Source organism: Halichoeres trimaculatus, unplaced genomic scaffold (genome assembly GCF_033239565.1).
Source record: "Halichoeres trimaculatus isolate MK-OKI-2021-1 unplaced genomic scaffold, fHalTri1.1 fHalTri1_scaffold_14, whole genome shotgun sequence".
Classification (NCBI taxonomy): Eukaryota; Metazoa; Chordata; class Actinopteri; order Labriformes; family Labridae; genus Halichoeres; species Halichoeres trimaculatus.
Window position 1 is genome coordinate 28,564,154 of NW_027437192.1, and position 16,404 is coordinate 28,580,557.

A 16,404-nucleotide genomic window follows, 5' to 3' on the forward strand; every position below is an offset into this window, starting at 1 on the left:
GAGCCAATAATCAGTCAACAAATCAGCAAGGAGAAACTTCTTCTAGTTAAGAACAGTATGAATTTCATGTACTGACTGAATTCTGTCAAAATTAGCCGGTACCGAATCACGTAAAATCAAAAAGGTACCATGTTTAAGTACCTAAATGCATCCTTGTGACTGTGAAGGAGTGGAAGAGTAGGTGATTTTCCATTCTGGACATGAACACAGCATTTCAAGTTCATATATTGAAGAATAAATATGTTAAACTGAAAAGAATTTACATTTTATTTTCAAATAAATTGATACTTTTTGCCGCACAAACACAAAAAAAGTACTGAAAACTGGTACCTTTGAGTACCGATACCGATTGCCAGGTACTGGGAATCGGCACCGTATCATTTCATATATGAAAGGTATCCATCCCTATTGATGACCCATGAAAAACCCCTGGCAACCCACAGGACCCAGAGTTTGGGAATGATTGCTCTAACCTGTTGACTTCTGGTTAACAGTGTTCATTGTGTCAGCTTAATGCTGCAGTTAAGTTAAAATTGATCTGGTTTGGATATTATTCGTTTTATTTTGAAAGTCACCAGACATTTAAGACCGTTCCATGCACAACTTCCTGTCCCGCTCTACTGTTTTTTTTGTTTGTTTGTTAATGTATTGACACATAACAGCTTTCTGCATAAAACTGCAATCTGCAGCAGACAGGAAAAAGCCGTCATCACATGAACTATTTGTTTTTTTTTAATGTTAATGACTATATGAATATTCGAAAACTTTCACCAGGGTTGCCTATCCCTTGTGTGTACTCTGCATAAAAAATGATAAAAATGAAAAATTAGGTGTCTCTAAAATTGTGGTCACCCTGACATTAGCGCCTGCAATAGTGGAGTCCACAGCCGTTAAATTTAATGCTTTGTTGGGGAGTTAACCTGGCTCATCCCTACAGCTTATCTATTTCTTTCCCACATTACTGCAAACAATCTGTTTTTATCGCAAATGGCTGGGCCCTGAACTTTTTCTCTGCAGAAAATTATTTCTAAGATTAATTCCTGAATTTCTTAGTGATAGAGTAAAGGCTAAAACACGGGTTACACTGTTCGTGGTAATGTTGATTCCAACCCACAGTCAGCAGTTATTCTGCAGTGATCTGTTCAAACTTGAGAGTCTATCAATAAAATGAAGAGTGAGGTTACGTTAGCTCTGATTGGTAGATGACTGGCAGGACATAACCAAGATTCACCAAGATAATTTAAAGCATTGTGTCACACACCTACAGCTGTAAAAACTCTGTCTAACTAGATCATCTTCCAACAACAAAAGATAAAACAAACTAAATGCCTTATTATTGTACGACAAGTGCCTGATGAGAAGGAAACATTTATTAGACGAAGAAATCAGCTCATGTCAGCTTTACTATAAAATGATTTAGCTGAATGTGAGTTTACTTTCTTCACATTTCTTATGCATACCATCATCAGAGCATGCATGCAGCAGTCTGTCTGCAGCTGATCTGATAAAAACAACCCAGTTTTGCATCTTAGCTTTAGGTGTTTCATATTTGATGAAATGTTTTAGTAAGAAGGAAAATCGAGAACAGGGATTCACTTGATGAAGGCTGGATGTTTCTGATGAATGCTGGGGAAGTGTTGAACATTCTGTGCGTTGTTGTCAGCAGCTGTGCGTCTGTCAGAGTGTGCAGAGACGTCACCTCGTCTGTTTTAATGAGCTGCTCGAACACGTGTGCAGCCGGTCTTCATACATGGGGGAACTTGTGCCTGTAAACAACTTTGGTTGATATTTAAAAATGGATTCAAAAATCCATTAGAGCATCATGATTAATGATTCATAAAGGTGATTTAGCATGTTTACTGTATGTTATGTGTTCATTATATATGACTCTTCTGTGTGTGAGTGTTTTTATCTTAGACCTGGATGTTCTGTGCTTGTACGAGCTCTGAATAAATCACAGGTCACATCTGCGTGCGTAATATATTTCGACAGTGACGCTCGGCTCCAGATGTGCCACTTTCCTCACAGTGTGTTTGTTTGTGTGTTTGTGTGTTTGTGTGTGACTTGTGTGTCCTCCTTCCACAGACAAGGTGCCTCATTTCTCTCGGCTGGGTGACGTGGAGGTAAACGCGGGGCAGAATGCTTCGTTCCAGTGTGTCGCCACGGGCAAAGTTTCCGAGTCTGAGCCCTTCCTGCTGGAGGTGAGAAGTTGTTTTTTTATTATTATCTTTGCTCAAACACTCAAGCCAACAGCCCTAACAGGAAGAGAGAGGTGACTGGAGGAGGAAGGACAAACATGAGGGATTAAGACAAAGACATCTTAAGCATTTAGGTGGCAGTCTTATCAGCTGTTCTCTAATTTAAATAGTCTTATTCAGGCAGCACCTAACATGACATTATCATACTGAGTCTGAGATGTTATTAAAGAGGGGTTATTAGTCTGTCCCATATTATAAACATGGATATAAAGTAACAATGCCGGATGTTCGGACTTAATGTGTACAGATTTTTAAACTTCAACATATTCTCAAGTTGAAGAAATCCCTGAATCTGTCTGTAAACTGATTATAAAGCTCTGTTCTAAAAATAGCACATTTTCGCAAATTTTTAAGTCTTCCTGTCTTTTCATCAGTGTCTTGTCATCAGTTTCTTAATTTGTTTAGATTAATGGTGCACCGACTATCTCGAAATGTTACCACAAGCACCACAGTCATTCAAACCTCTGCTTTTTATACTCCTTCTTTTGTAACGTAACGCACCTCTGACCAGAAGTCCTACTCCTTCAGAAACTAAACACTTCCTGTGCCCCATTTTTGTCTATGCTTCAACCAAAACCTTAAAACCTTATCTCACTGAGTTTATGTTTTAGCTTTTATCCCAGTCCTCATGGTCTCATTTTACGTTGTATGGTTCCTGTATTGTCTGGGTCCCTGACTATGCTTCCTGTTGCCCTCATACATGATCTCTTTCTCCACAAGTGAGTCTTGAACTGTGTGTTTTGTTTTTGTGCTTGTTTTTTTTTTGTGTTTATGTTTATGTTAAAGCACTTTGTAAACTTGTGTTTTTAAAAGGTGCTATATAAATAAAGTTATTATTATTATTATTAAGTCCGGTTGAAGTTTTGCAAATCAGGCAAGTGACATTTGGAGAAAAAATAAAAGGAATTAAACTACATCACCCGACCATTAGAGGGCTGCAAGACAATGATAAAAGTCGTTTAGGGTGTATTTACACCTGTGGCTTGTTTGCTCTGTTCCGATTCAGGGGAGAAAATGAAACAATTGTAGCTGTCGTCACTTGGATCGTTTGTGTTAATGAGGCAAAAGTCTGTTGCGGTCCAAAGTTGTAAACAAATGTCACATGCGATCATTTTTTTTCTCTCATTGGTCAGAAATCATACCTGGAAGGTGGGGAGTTTCCCTTAACTTCATGGAGCATCAACAACGTGTGTGGCTAACTAGTGTTATAGCGTTTTTGGCTCATGCACCAGTGTGCGCTATATGATCAACATACCATATTTTCCGCACTATAAGGCGCACCTAAAAGCCTTCAGTTTTCTCAAAATCCAAATGTGCGCCTTATAATCAAATGCGCCTTATATATGGATCAATATTGGTTAACAGCAGTAAGCAGTAAGAACCTGTAAAGAGGAATTCTGCTAAGTGCTAACATTAGCTCACCGGCTGGCCCGGGCTTCTTCTCTTGTTTATTGTTAGAGCAATACAGCCAGTTAGATTTATCTATATGTATAAAAAGAGCATAAAATGCAAGCTTGATAGTTTCAATTGCTTCAATAGTACTGAATTGATTTAATGGATTGTTAGAATTCCCTGTTTAAAAAACAAAAAAAAAACACTTTCCTGAGAATTTACATTTATGAACATAGATAATGAGAAGATTTAGAAAGAGGGACTGTTTTTCCTCAGTATATTACTTAAAAAGAGCCAAAACAACACATTTTTCTGTTTTAAAAATACAATCACATAGTTGTCACCAGATATCCTTCATAATTGGATAAAACAGGACCTCCTCTGGAATTCAGCCTGGTCCGTCATCGGAGTTCACGCACTATGAATCTTAGATATATGAGGCTAAGAAGGAATGGATTTACTGAATCCTTCCTTGTGGCACCTGAAAAGGAGGCTGGATTCATTGGCTGCATCAGCCGCATTTTGGAGGACCCTTTAAGATGGAACAGCCTTCGACGCACTGCTGTGATGAAATTGGTCTTCAAATTCAGCCTTCATTGGCTGCAGCCCCTGAATTGGGTCAGCTCATAAAAAGTTGCACATGGATTTTTTTCAATCATTACTTGGAAGGAGACAAAGATGAACACTTCCTGTAGGATGTATCCTTCACATATGGTTTTAGATTATCGTTAAATACTTATCTGATGAGGACATTTTCAAATGAATATAGAAATATCTAAACTAGGATTCATTCCTGAGGATTTCTTCCGTTCACGTTCAGCTGAAGGTCTCTAGTTTTCAGGGTCACTCTTTAAACTGGAACACCAAGAGCTGACAGATGCATTCACATTATCAGGCTCAAAGAAAACCATGCTTTAGGAGGCACTGGACCAAGTCCATCACAGCTGGAGGTCATCATGTTGTGGATGGAGGGAGGGGGCTCCACCGATCAGAAACATTTAGCTTGCAGGCCCCGCCCCCAATAGTTCCATGAAATCTGGAAAGTTTCACCCTCCAGGCAAGGTTCTTTTGAGAATCAGTTACCTGAGAACTGTACTTAGTCCTTGGTTCCTGCAGTTGAAAAGCCCTTAGTTTCTGGTAAAGTTTGTGCTGTTGTGAAGCATCTTTATCACATCATATTTCAATTTCTTTTTCTTTTTGAACCATTATCCACCCCATACTTTACGTTGTGCTTGTGTTTTTATGCATTTGAAGCTTTCTGTGTTACTGTACCCTCAGCTCTAATGTTTCAGCAAACCAGGCACCAGACATTATTTTGTGGTTAAAAAAAAAAAGAAAGAAAAAGAGTCCTTATCTTACCTTAAAGCACTTTCTATCAGCAGAGTTTCTTTGAGGAGAGAATTGTGATGTCTTTTTTTTTTGGTTTCCTGGAAGCATCCTGCTCCTTAACAATAAAGTCTATCTCTTCAGTGCTGCTTTCTTTGGTGTTTTCAGACACTTATTAATGAATATTAATCTGAGCCTGTCAGAGGCACAAAGCACTTTTAGTGGATATTAATCGTCAACCTCTCGGCTTCTGTAGGGCTGCCAGTTGTAGTAATTTCATGGTGCTGTTACAAAGCTTTCTGAATCTCTTATTTTAGAGTGAAATATAATCAGAACAGTACCGCAGTTTGAAGCACTGTTCTTATGATTTTACACCAGCAAAATATATATTTTTAATAAGAATCCTGAGAGGCAGGCATACATAGATGTAGCTTTGCTTTTTTTAAGTATCAACAGCCCATATAGATGTGAAACAGCAGGAGCTCTTTGATTAGATTCATACTTTGATCATGTGGTTTCTGGGAGCTGGTTTAAGTGTTTTTTTACCTGTACCATGATTACATGTTTACTTCTTCCATGTCGTGCTCAATGACACTTGACAGAGATGGCTTCTGGTGGGATCACATTTGAGCTCCTCTGACTCACAGCAGGAAATGGAGGTTGTTGACTCAGGTGTGTCTGAAGAGAGCTGCTCCATGTGCCATCTCTTTTGAAGGACTCTTAGAATTTCATATTTACAGCAAGCTTTTTGAAAAATGTAGACTCCAGTACCCTTGGTATACATTATAATGCATCTTTAGAGAGGGGTGTATTCTGCTTTCCCATACTTTAAACATGAATACAAAGTAACAATGCTGGATGTTCAGACTAAATTTGAGCTCATTTTCAAACCTGTACATATTCATAGGACGTAGACATCCATGGATCTGTTTGTTAACAGGAAAAAATGGTCTGTTCTAGAAAAATAACTCGAGATCTTCACAAAGGTGAGGTCTACGTACAAGGATGTCCTAACTGGGACAGGCCTCACAAACTCTGTTTGCACCAAGCGGTTCAGTTTGGTTCAGTTTGTCTCTCCACACAGCACGCGTTTCCTTTGACAAAAAATTGGGACAAGCCACCACATTTCCGCCCCGTACCATTCCACATTTTGGGATCCTTCTGTTGGGGGGATAGACATAAAGAGCTGACCCCAGAAGGCGGAGCTACAACACCACAGTACAGCTGCTGCTGCTGTATTTTTCCTGGTGGCACTAAGGGGCAATATCCGGTCAGTAGAAATGAAGCCTATGCAGAAGTGCTAAAAGTTGCTGTTCATTGAGAATCCACTTGAAGCTGGCTGCAGAAAGACCAGAAGTCACGTACACACCTAGCCATACAAATTGACTTTTATGGCATTAAAAAAACATATTTACAGCCTGGTTCAAAAAAAAAAACAGCTTGGGTCTAAAAACGCTGATTTTGCTATCGGCACACACTGTAGATTGATTTTTTTTTTCTTTTCCTTAGAACTCTGTGGTTTAGAAGTTATTAGCATTGTTTGATTTTCCAATCAGAGGCACAGCTCAGGTCACGTGACTTCCTGGCACCTTGTAGCTGTTAGAAAGGAAACTCACAGCTGGCGTCTTATCAAACGTGGCTGCGTCTGCAGATTTGCTTCATTTCACGGTTTCAGGAGCAGACGGGTGACGTTGGGGAGGCTAATTCCATGTTTCATACCAGTGGTCCCCAACCCTTGGTCCGAGGACCGGTATCGGGCCGCGGGTCAATTGGTACTGGGCCACGCATATAAAATATTCAACTTACATTATTTCAGTTTGATCTATAATCTGATTCTGAGCAATGTTTTAGTTTTGGATGGTGTAGTTTAAAAAATGGCCAGATTCTTTCTGTCACACCCATCTATGACTCATTCTTGACGGCAAACCCCCCCCAGCTAGCAAAATGGACAAAAAAAACAAACATCCTTGGAAAGTTTCTTTAGGCAGGGAAAAAGAGCCAGTGAAGAGACAAAAAAAAAGAACCAGCCCGTGAAAATATTGTCAGATATTAAACTGGTCTATGGCGCAAAAAAGGTCTGGGACCGCTGTTCTATACAGCCTATGGGTGGCACACAGTCTTCTCTGAAACAAAGATTGATTGCATTTTGTGACAAAGAGCCACATGCCAATCACAAAGAAGACAAATTACAGGATGTCCTCCATTGTTGCTCTTTGTTTACTGTGTCAAGTTTTTGTTCTTTGTTGGATTTTTTAGCGAGGTACACTGTGTCGCACTGCTATGCCGGCATGCTGTTAAATAGCAGACACGGCTATCAGCATCTGGCTAACATGCCGCCTACCAAGAGGGGGCACGGTTGGCTGTGGGAATACAAACAGGATTAGGCTTAACTGATCCAACCCATACCAAATTGCACTGATCCAAACCGGACCACTTGGTGGAAATGGGTCTATACAACAAGGTCTGCCTATAGCTCCACTCTCTGAAAGGCCACCAATGGGCTGGCCAATCAGATGGAAGGGGCAGCCTTAAAGAGGCAGCAGCTAAAACAAAGTGTCTCAGTCAGATGGCTGATATAAGGATTTTCTAGAAGACCAGTGTGAGAATTATTATTTTGTTCATTTATTGACTGTAAATCATGTTAAACCACTACATAGGATCAGGGAGACAAAATAAATCTGGTGAAGATCTCCTACTATTTTTAAAAAGACACGTGAAAATCGGGAGGTTTGGAAGTCTGCACGTTTAGTCTGAACGCCCAGTATTGTTTCTCTATATCCATGTTTAAAATATGGGAAATCAGAATACTCCCAGTCTTTGAGATCATAATTCTTGACAGGTGAATGAGGCTGAGGTTTTGTTCAGACTGGAAATATAATCTTTCAGAGTCTTCATTAACTTTATTATTTCTAGGTTAACATGCCGTAATGCATTTCCTGCTCTGTCATCTTTTTGTCTGTAAAAGAAACCAAACAGACCACACGCTGGACTTGCCCTGCTAACCATCAGAAATGCCCTTTCATGGCACATTAGCATTATTTTTTCAGTCTCCACCTCCACCTCTTATTTACAGTTTATGACAAGTTAACACTGAATCACCTCCTCTGAACTGAGGCTGAACCGTTAAATAGATGTTCAAGTTTTTAAGGGCCATTATCTTAACAGTCTGTGTAATTCCAGTGATTTTATTGTAATTCGATGAATAATGCAGCAAGTTTGTGACTCCGAGTTTGTGTTTTAATGGGTTTGTTGTTGCAGGGAAATGAGTCATTTGAGGCTTTGGGACGATTATTAAGTTTGTGCCTCTTCTTTTTGTAGCTTTTGATTGTTATGGCATCCAGTTTACTAAAGCCCCTAAAGTCATTCCTCTCCTCTTCTGCATGAGAATAGTTTCAATTTTCTAAGTTTGAATATGAGCTAATATTAGTCTTCAAAAATCCATTCCTGATTTCCTCTCTCTTCTCCGGCCTTGATGCCAGCACATCTAAGTGCTTTTGAAATGATGGCAGCGCAGAGAAGGAGCCTTGCAAATGAGATCTCACTCTTCTTGGTGATCCATCCCTTGTGTTTCCTCCCTGATTCTTATTTCACACACCCCTCTCCCTCTCATCTCTGAATTGAAGCCTTTGAAGATCAGTGGCATGTGAAAGAGCCATTTTTATCAGCGCGAGAGTTTGTGACTTTGTTGACGGAGCACACTCGCATACACACAGGAAGCTACGAGCAAACAGTACAGGGTGCGTCTTCTGTAATCTGACAGTACACTACAGTGAACTTCCTGCGTAAGTCAGCGCTGACTCCAGCTTCCCCCCTCCTCTTCCTCTTCTCATTAAGCCAAAAATACCTGTAAGGAGCAGAAAATAGAGATATATCAAACCATTACTGCCTTCTGTTCCTCCATTTGTTGTTCGGGGCCTGTTTGATCATCAGCACCGGCTCTGCTAATTGCAGCTTTCTCTTTGATCTCCCTGGCTCCATGGAGGTCCTCTCTGGACCAGTCTGGAGCCGCTCTTCATCACTCTTTCTTCTATTTAGGCAGCCCAAACAAATTGTTAGCATAATGTTTCTTCAGCAATTAACATCAAATTTCCTCCCTTGTCCTCTGGCCCAAATTACAGACGGTCTGTCTCAGATGCTATTTACATCTGTAACTCCAGTGTGTTGGGAGTACAAACCTAATTTAGACGTTGTAGCTCTTATGTAAAGGCCCTGTGAGGACTTTTTAAGTGATCTTAAAATAGTCTCACTTTATTTGCCTTTCTTTAATAAAAATAAGATTTTCAGCACCAATATTGATTATTTCTAAATGCTAGTTCTTATGATCCATAGATCAAAAGTCCTTTTCATTTATTGCCAAGTACATTTGCACATACAAGGAATTTGACTTGGTGTGTCGGTGCTAACACTTAACAAGAAAATAATTAAAATGTAGATTGAATGTAGAAAAAGTTAAGATAAAAGATATACAAATATGCAAAATGTGTAGAGAAAATAATAACAAAGTAATAATAATAATAATAATAATAATAATAATAATAATAATAATAATAATAATAATAAATACATTTGTATGTTTACATTTGAAACATTACATTTGCGGGCAGAAATGAGAAGTAAGATCTGTCGTTTTCTAGAATCTAGAAAAAAAGGTATTAATAAATACAGTGCGTAAAATCCCTGCGATGAATTTTTAAGTGATCTTGAAAAAGTCTTACCTTCATGTTTCCTTGTGTTAAAAAGAAGGTCTTGTCTTATTTTGCTTTAAAAGCAAATTCACACCTTTGTAAGAGTCACATCCGCACAACAGTAGGTGCTAGTGCTCATGGGAATTGGAGTCTTTATGCTGGAGAAACACTACAGACTCTGGCCGAAAGGTGTCACTGCAACAGATAAATGTCAAGCAAATAGCTCTTATAGCTCCTTTGAGATGTGATTAGGGATGGGAACTAAATGAGGTACTTTTATAGGTACAGACTAAATTCTGTCAAAAGTACCGAGTACAGATTCACGAAAACTCAAAAGGTGCCATGTTTAGGAACCTAAAAGCATCCCTGTGACTGAGGGAGTGGAAGAGTGGGTGATTTTCCATACTTGACATGAATGCAGCATTGCAAGGTTATACACTGAAGAATAAATATCTTAAACTGAAAAAATTAACTTTTTATTGTGAAACAAACTGATTATTTTTTGTACAACATAAACACAAAAAACTACTTAAAATTGGTACCGTTGAGTACCGATATCGATTGCCAGGAACCGGGCATTGGTACCATATCGTTTCACATGTGAAAGGTACCCATCCCTAGATGTGAAGCTGGCCTGTCAAACGGGGACAGAAGCAGTATTAACTTATTTTCTTCTCTGTAAAAGTTTCAAATTTTGGAAAAACCTCTATGCACGTGCTGTAATCTGAGAACTTACTTTAGCACAGGTGTTGTAACCAAAGGTAGAGGCTGAAAACAACTTTAAAAAGTCCTCAGAGCCTTTATGAAAGAATAAACAGATTAAGTTGAAACAAAAACAGGAAGCTGGAATGGTTTAACATCTGTAGCTTTAGGCAGTCGCACCCAGCCACTGTACATCTAATTCCATGTTTCCTCACAGCCTCTCCTCCCAAACCAATTCAAACATGCAGCTGTCAAACCCACTTGCTTGTAAAAAGCGTGAGCCGGGGACAGTTTACATAATAATCTGCTCATTCTGTGCGAGAGCTGCATATATTGTGGCTCACACCTGGAGCAGCTCGTCGCGAGTGTTGGCCTCTGATTTCCTATTTCGCTGCTTGAGCCAATTGCCCGAGCGCCTGGAGCGCTCACACATTAGCGAGGCGAGAGATGAAGAGATGTCAGCTCCAGCGTCCGTGCTGCAAACAGAAGCCCGGGAGGCCTGTGTCACCACCCTCACCAGCGAAAACACCATTGTTAGCAGTGACATTTATCACGCATTTATTATCCTGCCATCCCATGAAGCTAATTCCAGCCCTCCTTTGTCTTTCTGTCTGCCTCTCAGCCTGACGCCCGTTTTTAATCACTTGAATAGACTTTGGGTAAACATGTGCGGTTGGGTTGCTGTGCTCATGACTCATTTCTCTCTGTGTGCTCTTTGTGTGACTGTCAGCGGAGGAACGGCATGCTGCTGGACGCTCCCTTGCTGTCGCGGCTCAGCCACAAACGGCTGATGGCCACTTTCCAGGTGGAGGCGCAGCGAGGGGAGCAGGACCTCTACCGCTGCATCACGCTGTCCACACGGGGCGCAACTGTGTCCAACTTTGGGGAACTCATTGTCAGAGGTAAGTTGGTACAACAAGTGAAGGTCGCACAGGTACATCCTGATAAATTAGAATATTGTAGAAAAGTTTTTTCCTTTCAGTATTGTAATTAAAAAAATGAATTTGAAGGTGAAATATTTCAGTGTTTATTTATATTAATGGTGATGATTAGAATAGAGTAGATGACAGGGGCAGTGCAAGTACAATAAAGGTACAAAAAAAGTATATGTAAAAATAAAATCAGACAGCAATATAAAGAGAAAAAATAATAGAAATTTGAAATATAAGAAGATAAATAAGAAAATCAACTTGTAGCAGTTGTAGCAACAACTAAGTAAAACAAAGTAAGCTGTACAGAAGATATACAATGTATTAAAACATAGATATGATCCAAAAAGTACAAAAAAAAAAAAAAAAAAACACAGAGGGAAAGGGTTCATGATCTGAGTTGGGATCTGAGTTAATTAAAATCCAAAATTCTGTATCCCCAAAAATGAGAGTATTGAAAAATATTCACACTTTTGTCAGCTGTAAACACCTGCCAAGGTTTCCTGAGCCTTTAAATGGTCTCTTAATCTGGTTTCAGTTGGATCATAGTGAAGTTGGGTTCCAAAATTCAAGTAATTTTCAAAGTTGGAAACTTTCCACAGGAACTAATGGGAGTAAACTCTGGATTTATAATGAGGAACTCAAATACAGTCAAGCTAAGAATAATTTTAGCTAAAACCACTAGCTTTTTAGCCAGTTCACTTGAATATCTATGCTATTCCTTGACCACATAGCTGCACTTTGCTGACTGCAGGGCAAATAAGTCCACACCCCCACCATGCGCTGTCCATGATGCCCACATTATAATAATGCATTTTATTTAAAAGTGCCTTTCCTGACACTCAAAGTCGCTTTACAGTTAATGAAAACACATTTAAAGAGAGGAAATCACAATATAAATTAGTATACACTATATAGTATTACACTACAATTATATTTCAACTTCAATTTTATTATAGTCCCATGGGAAAAAATGTTTTTTAGCAGCAGGCATCAGTTCACAGTACATGATAACACAGAAATCATACGGGTATAATGAAATAGGGAAATATCCTGAACTCATGTGAAAAAGGACGGCACCACAAAATGACAAATACTAAGAATCAGGCAAAACCCATAAAGTGCATTCAGTCATCAAAGTGCTGTGCAGGAGATACATAAACAGTAATGAAAACATACATTATAAAGCAGATAAAAAATGATTCAATAAAAGTCAATAAATATAATTACACTATATAAGTCAATGATCATGATTTTATGAATAAAACTAACAAACAAACAAAGGTGATCAAGTTATAATGAATCAGTAGGAATGATAAAAAGCAGCATGGAACAGATGGGTTTTGAGTTGGATTAAAGATCATTAAAGACACTACCTGAAGACAATATAAAGTCAAGTAAGTTTTGATAAGACTATTCAGAATATTTTTCGAATTTCCCAAGCTCAACTTCCCACGGAAAGTTTTTGGAAATTAACTGGAAACTGGAGAAGACTGCAGACTAATTGAAAATAGACATTGGCACCCTCAGCAAGGAGGGTAAGACATAAAAGGTTAGCGCTAAAAAAAAAACAAAAAAAACAAAACTGTATTCGAACAGAAACAGAAACAGAAACAGACACAGAAAAAGTAAAAGTAGAGGAAGTAAAAGGAAAAAAAAAGTGTGGGGGGAAAAAAAGATAACCAGCCAGCAGAGGTGACTGCAGCCTCGAGAGGGTTGTCAGAAAAACACATTCAAGAGCTTCACATGGAGTGGAAGGAGATTCTGTTTTTTGGACTTGGCTCCTGTTCACACTGCCAGAATGACAGAAAATGGTTGAATGACCATGACTTGTAATTCATAAATATCGCTATTTAAAAGAAATGAGTGATGCATGATGTACAACTTTCACTTTTTAAATTGAAAAACTGAAATAAGTCAACTTTGCTGCAATACTCTAATTTATTGAGACATACTAGTATACCATTACATCATCAGTTTTCCACTGTATGCGATAAAATGATTGTGTATCTGAATCAGGAATCAAAATGTGCTTTCAACTTCATCATTTAATCAGGAACAGGATCAGAAGTTAACTCAGTTTCTCTGTAATTTGAAGTAGACACAACACGTAAGTTGGGAACAAACAGGACTTCAAATGTGTCATGTTGAATCCAAAGTTCAGTGAAACGTCAATCAGCATAAACATCCCAAAACTAACGTTTGTTTTGATGGATTCTACCTTTCCATCCAAAACACCACAAATTATCACAAACAAACCAACAAACTGCGACGGCTGCAGCAGCGGCAGCAGACCCCTAACTATCATTTTCTGTGAGGTCAAAGAGTTGGAACAACGCCTGCGAGATTGTTCAGGCAGGAAACTGGAGCTGCACTGATGTGACACCTGACGTGTCGTCCACAACCGCCTGACAAACATACCAACCAATTTGCTCGTCTGAAAGATTTCCGGTCTGTGCTTCTGCTCCCTCCTCCTGCATCTGCCTGCAGGCTGCTACTACAGAGGGTTTATGATATTATTACCTCATCCCTCTCTGCAAATTTCTGCTTGTAAAATAAATCTGAGAGGGCGATGAGGACGGAGCAATGACAGAAAGAAAAAAAATCTGCTGCTGCTATTAAAGTTTTAACCGATATGACTTGAGCTCTCTGACTGAACTGTTTCAGTGAATAGAGCGTTGCAGCTTCGAAAAGGACAATTTATCAACAAAAAGGCATGGAAAAGGTTTATCTTTGAGAGGTGTTTGACATAAAAATGGCAACTTGAGAGAGGAGAGGGGCACTTTTATTTGACTTTATTTGATCTGGCTCATTTATCTGGAATATAAACATTGGAGGTCAACATCTCAGTTCAACATCTCAAACAATACTGACAAAAGGATGGAGTCCACATTATACTTCAAGTAAATCGAGAAGAATTTACAGTTTTCATTGAGTGTTGTTCAGTGATATAATGGATTTGCAGGTGTAAGCGCTGCCCTTTCTCCTCCACACACTCACACACTCACACACTCACATTTAACATCATGCGATGAATTAATGTGATGTTTACTGGGTCGATGAGGGCTACATTATCCATCAAACCTTTCTTATTCACACAGAGGACCGAATTAGTTATACAATGATTTATGCAAATAGGCTCTTATTCAGCATCACAAGAGCGAAAATTAAGAATTTAATGCTTTTGAGTTTCGCTCCCTCCCTCTCCTCTCATGGTCCTGATGTAACTGAGACGTTTTTTATGACTCAGTGCTGGAAAAGCAAAAATAATGTTATTGAAACTGAAAAGAGGAAAGCAGTGACATAAATCCTTGACCTTCCCTCAGCCGGCGTGACTCGCCTCTTCTTGGCTCAGATTAACACTTCTTCTTTCTTGGGTTTTGAGGACAGATTTAATCTCTGTTTTTCTGTTTTTATAAGTTAAATCATTTAAAGTTAACAGCCCTGATATAATGTTTTTCTCCACAGTCCCCCCAACACCGATCGCTCCTCCTCAGCTCCTGCGGGCAGGCCCCACCTACCTGATCATCCAGCTTAACACTAACTCCATCGTAGGGGACGGCCCAGTCATAAGGCGGGAGATCCAGTACCGAGCCAGCCAGTCCATGTGGACTGAGACTCACGGTGTGGGCTCACTCACCTATAAGGTTTGGCATCTGGAGCCAGACACAGAGTATCGCATCAGTGTCCTGCTCACCCGGCCTGGGGAGGGAGGCACAGGAGCACCCGGACCCCCTTTGATCAGCAGGACCAAGTGTGCAGGTGAGTCACATGCAGACTTGGGTCTTCTACCAAATAAGGTCTGGTCCACAGGGTCCAGGACTGAGCTTCTTCAGCAGTCTGTTCAGTCTCTGTCTCCTGGATCCTGTCTGCTCACAGCAGGTGAAGCTCTTCTAATGTGGCATTTTTCTCTGGTGTCAGCTCAATTAGCTGTGAATAGCATGATGCTTTTCTTCTTCTTTCTTCTGGTATTCCCTCTGGTGCTGGTCCATCTTATTGGAGATAGATCTTACGTTCCCAATAACGATGGATGGAAGGACAGGTCCATGTCACTTCTTAGCCCACACCTGAGGAACAGCACATCGTCCTCACCTCCTTCTCCTCACCTTGTGGGAAACATCAGGCCTTACACCAGTTAGCATTGACATGCTACAGGCTACTTACAGCTAATTTCACATAAACACAATGCAGCCATGGTTACATGAAGGATCTCCAGACAAACACAGGAGCAAAAGTAGTAAAAATATCCCTGAAAACAAAACCAGTTTGGTGTCCATGACCAGTGAAAGAACCATTCAAAGTAATGGCGCACTACAAATGCAACAACAAATGCTGCAACAGGCAGCCACTTGGGTAGTGCCTAGCAATAATATATAATTGAAGTGGTTATTTCAACAATTTATCTATCTGTGCCATGATGTTTTACGTAAAAAAAAAATAAATAAATAAATCCTTCATTCAACTAGGGAGAAGCACGTTGAGATTAAAAATATCTTTTCCCAAAAGCGTCCTGGCCAAGACAGGCAGCAGCACAGTTACAAAGTTACAACAGACAAATGCAGTAGCATATAGCACAACTACCTCCAAACCATTCAGGATCTGTTTAAAAGCGTCCAATGAGCACAGTTCACCAAGTTTCAGGTTCTTCTGTAGGTTGATCCAGCTAGAGGGAGCAGCAAACTTGAAAGCTTTTTCACAGTTTCAGTCGTGACCCTGGAAACAGACAGTTATACAAGATCTTGGTAAAAAAGACTGTTAGTTCCTGTATTTTTCTGAACAGGTGAGGATTTAAGAAGCAGCCCGAAGAGAAACTTATAAATTAAAAAATATCAATGTTGTAGTCTGCGTGACAACAGAAAAGACCACCCTTCATGAGAACAGAGCAAAGGTGATGAGTGATTGATTTGAAATTAGTGGTGAACCTCAGAGCTCCATGATACACAGCAACCAGAGTCTTCAAGCTTTGAGCAGAGACATGCATCTATAAAATATCACCGTAGTCAAGCACAGACAGAAAAAGTAGCAGCAACATGTTTCTTTTAGGCTTAAAAGAAAAGCAGGATCTGATTCTGAAATAAATAAAAAAACACAACTTTAGTTTCAGCCTTTTTC

General features: G+C 39.6%; 1 protein-coding gene across 6 annotated transcripts in view; it reads left to right on the forward strand.

The window, feature by feature from the left end:
- Positions 1 to 16,404, forward strand: part of LOC141803549 (receptor-type tyrosine-protein phosphatase U-like) — a 348,868-nt gene that overhangs the window by 200,873 nt on the left and 131,591 nt on the right. For all 6 annotated transcript variants that reach the window (XM_074687661.1, XM_074687662.1, XM_074687657.1 and 3 more), the window contains exons 5-7: positions 2,086 to 2,201; positions 11,094 to 11,265; positions 14,761 to 15,054. In XM_074687661.1, the coding sequence (XP_074543762.1) occupies positions 2,086 to 2,201; positions 11,094 to 11,265; positions 14,761 to 15,054 (582 nt within the window). The remainder of the gene's footprint in view (positions 1 to 2,085; positions 2,202 to 11,093; positions 11,266 to 14,760; positions 15,055 to 16,404) is intronic.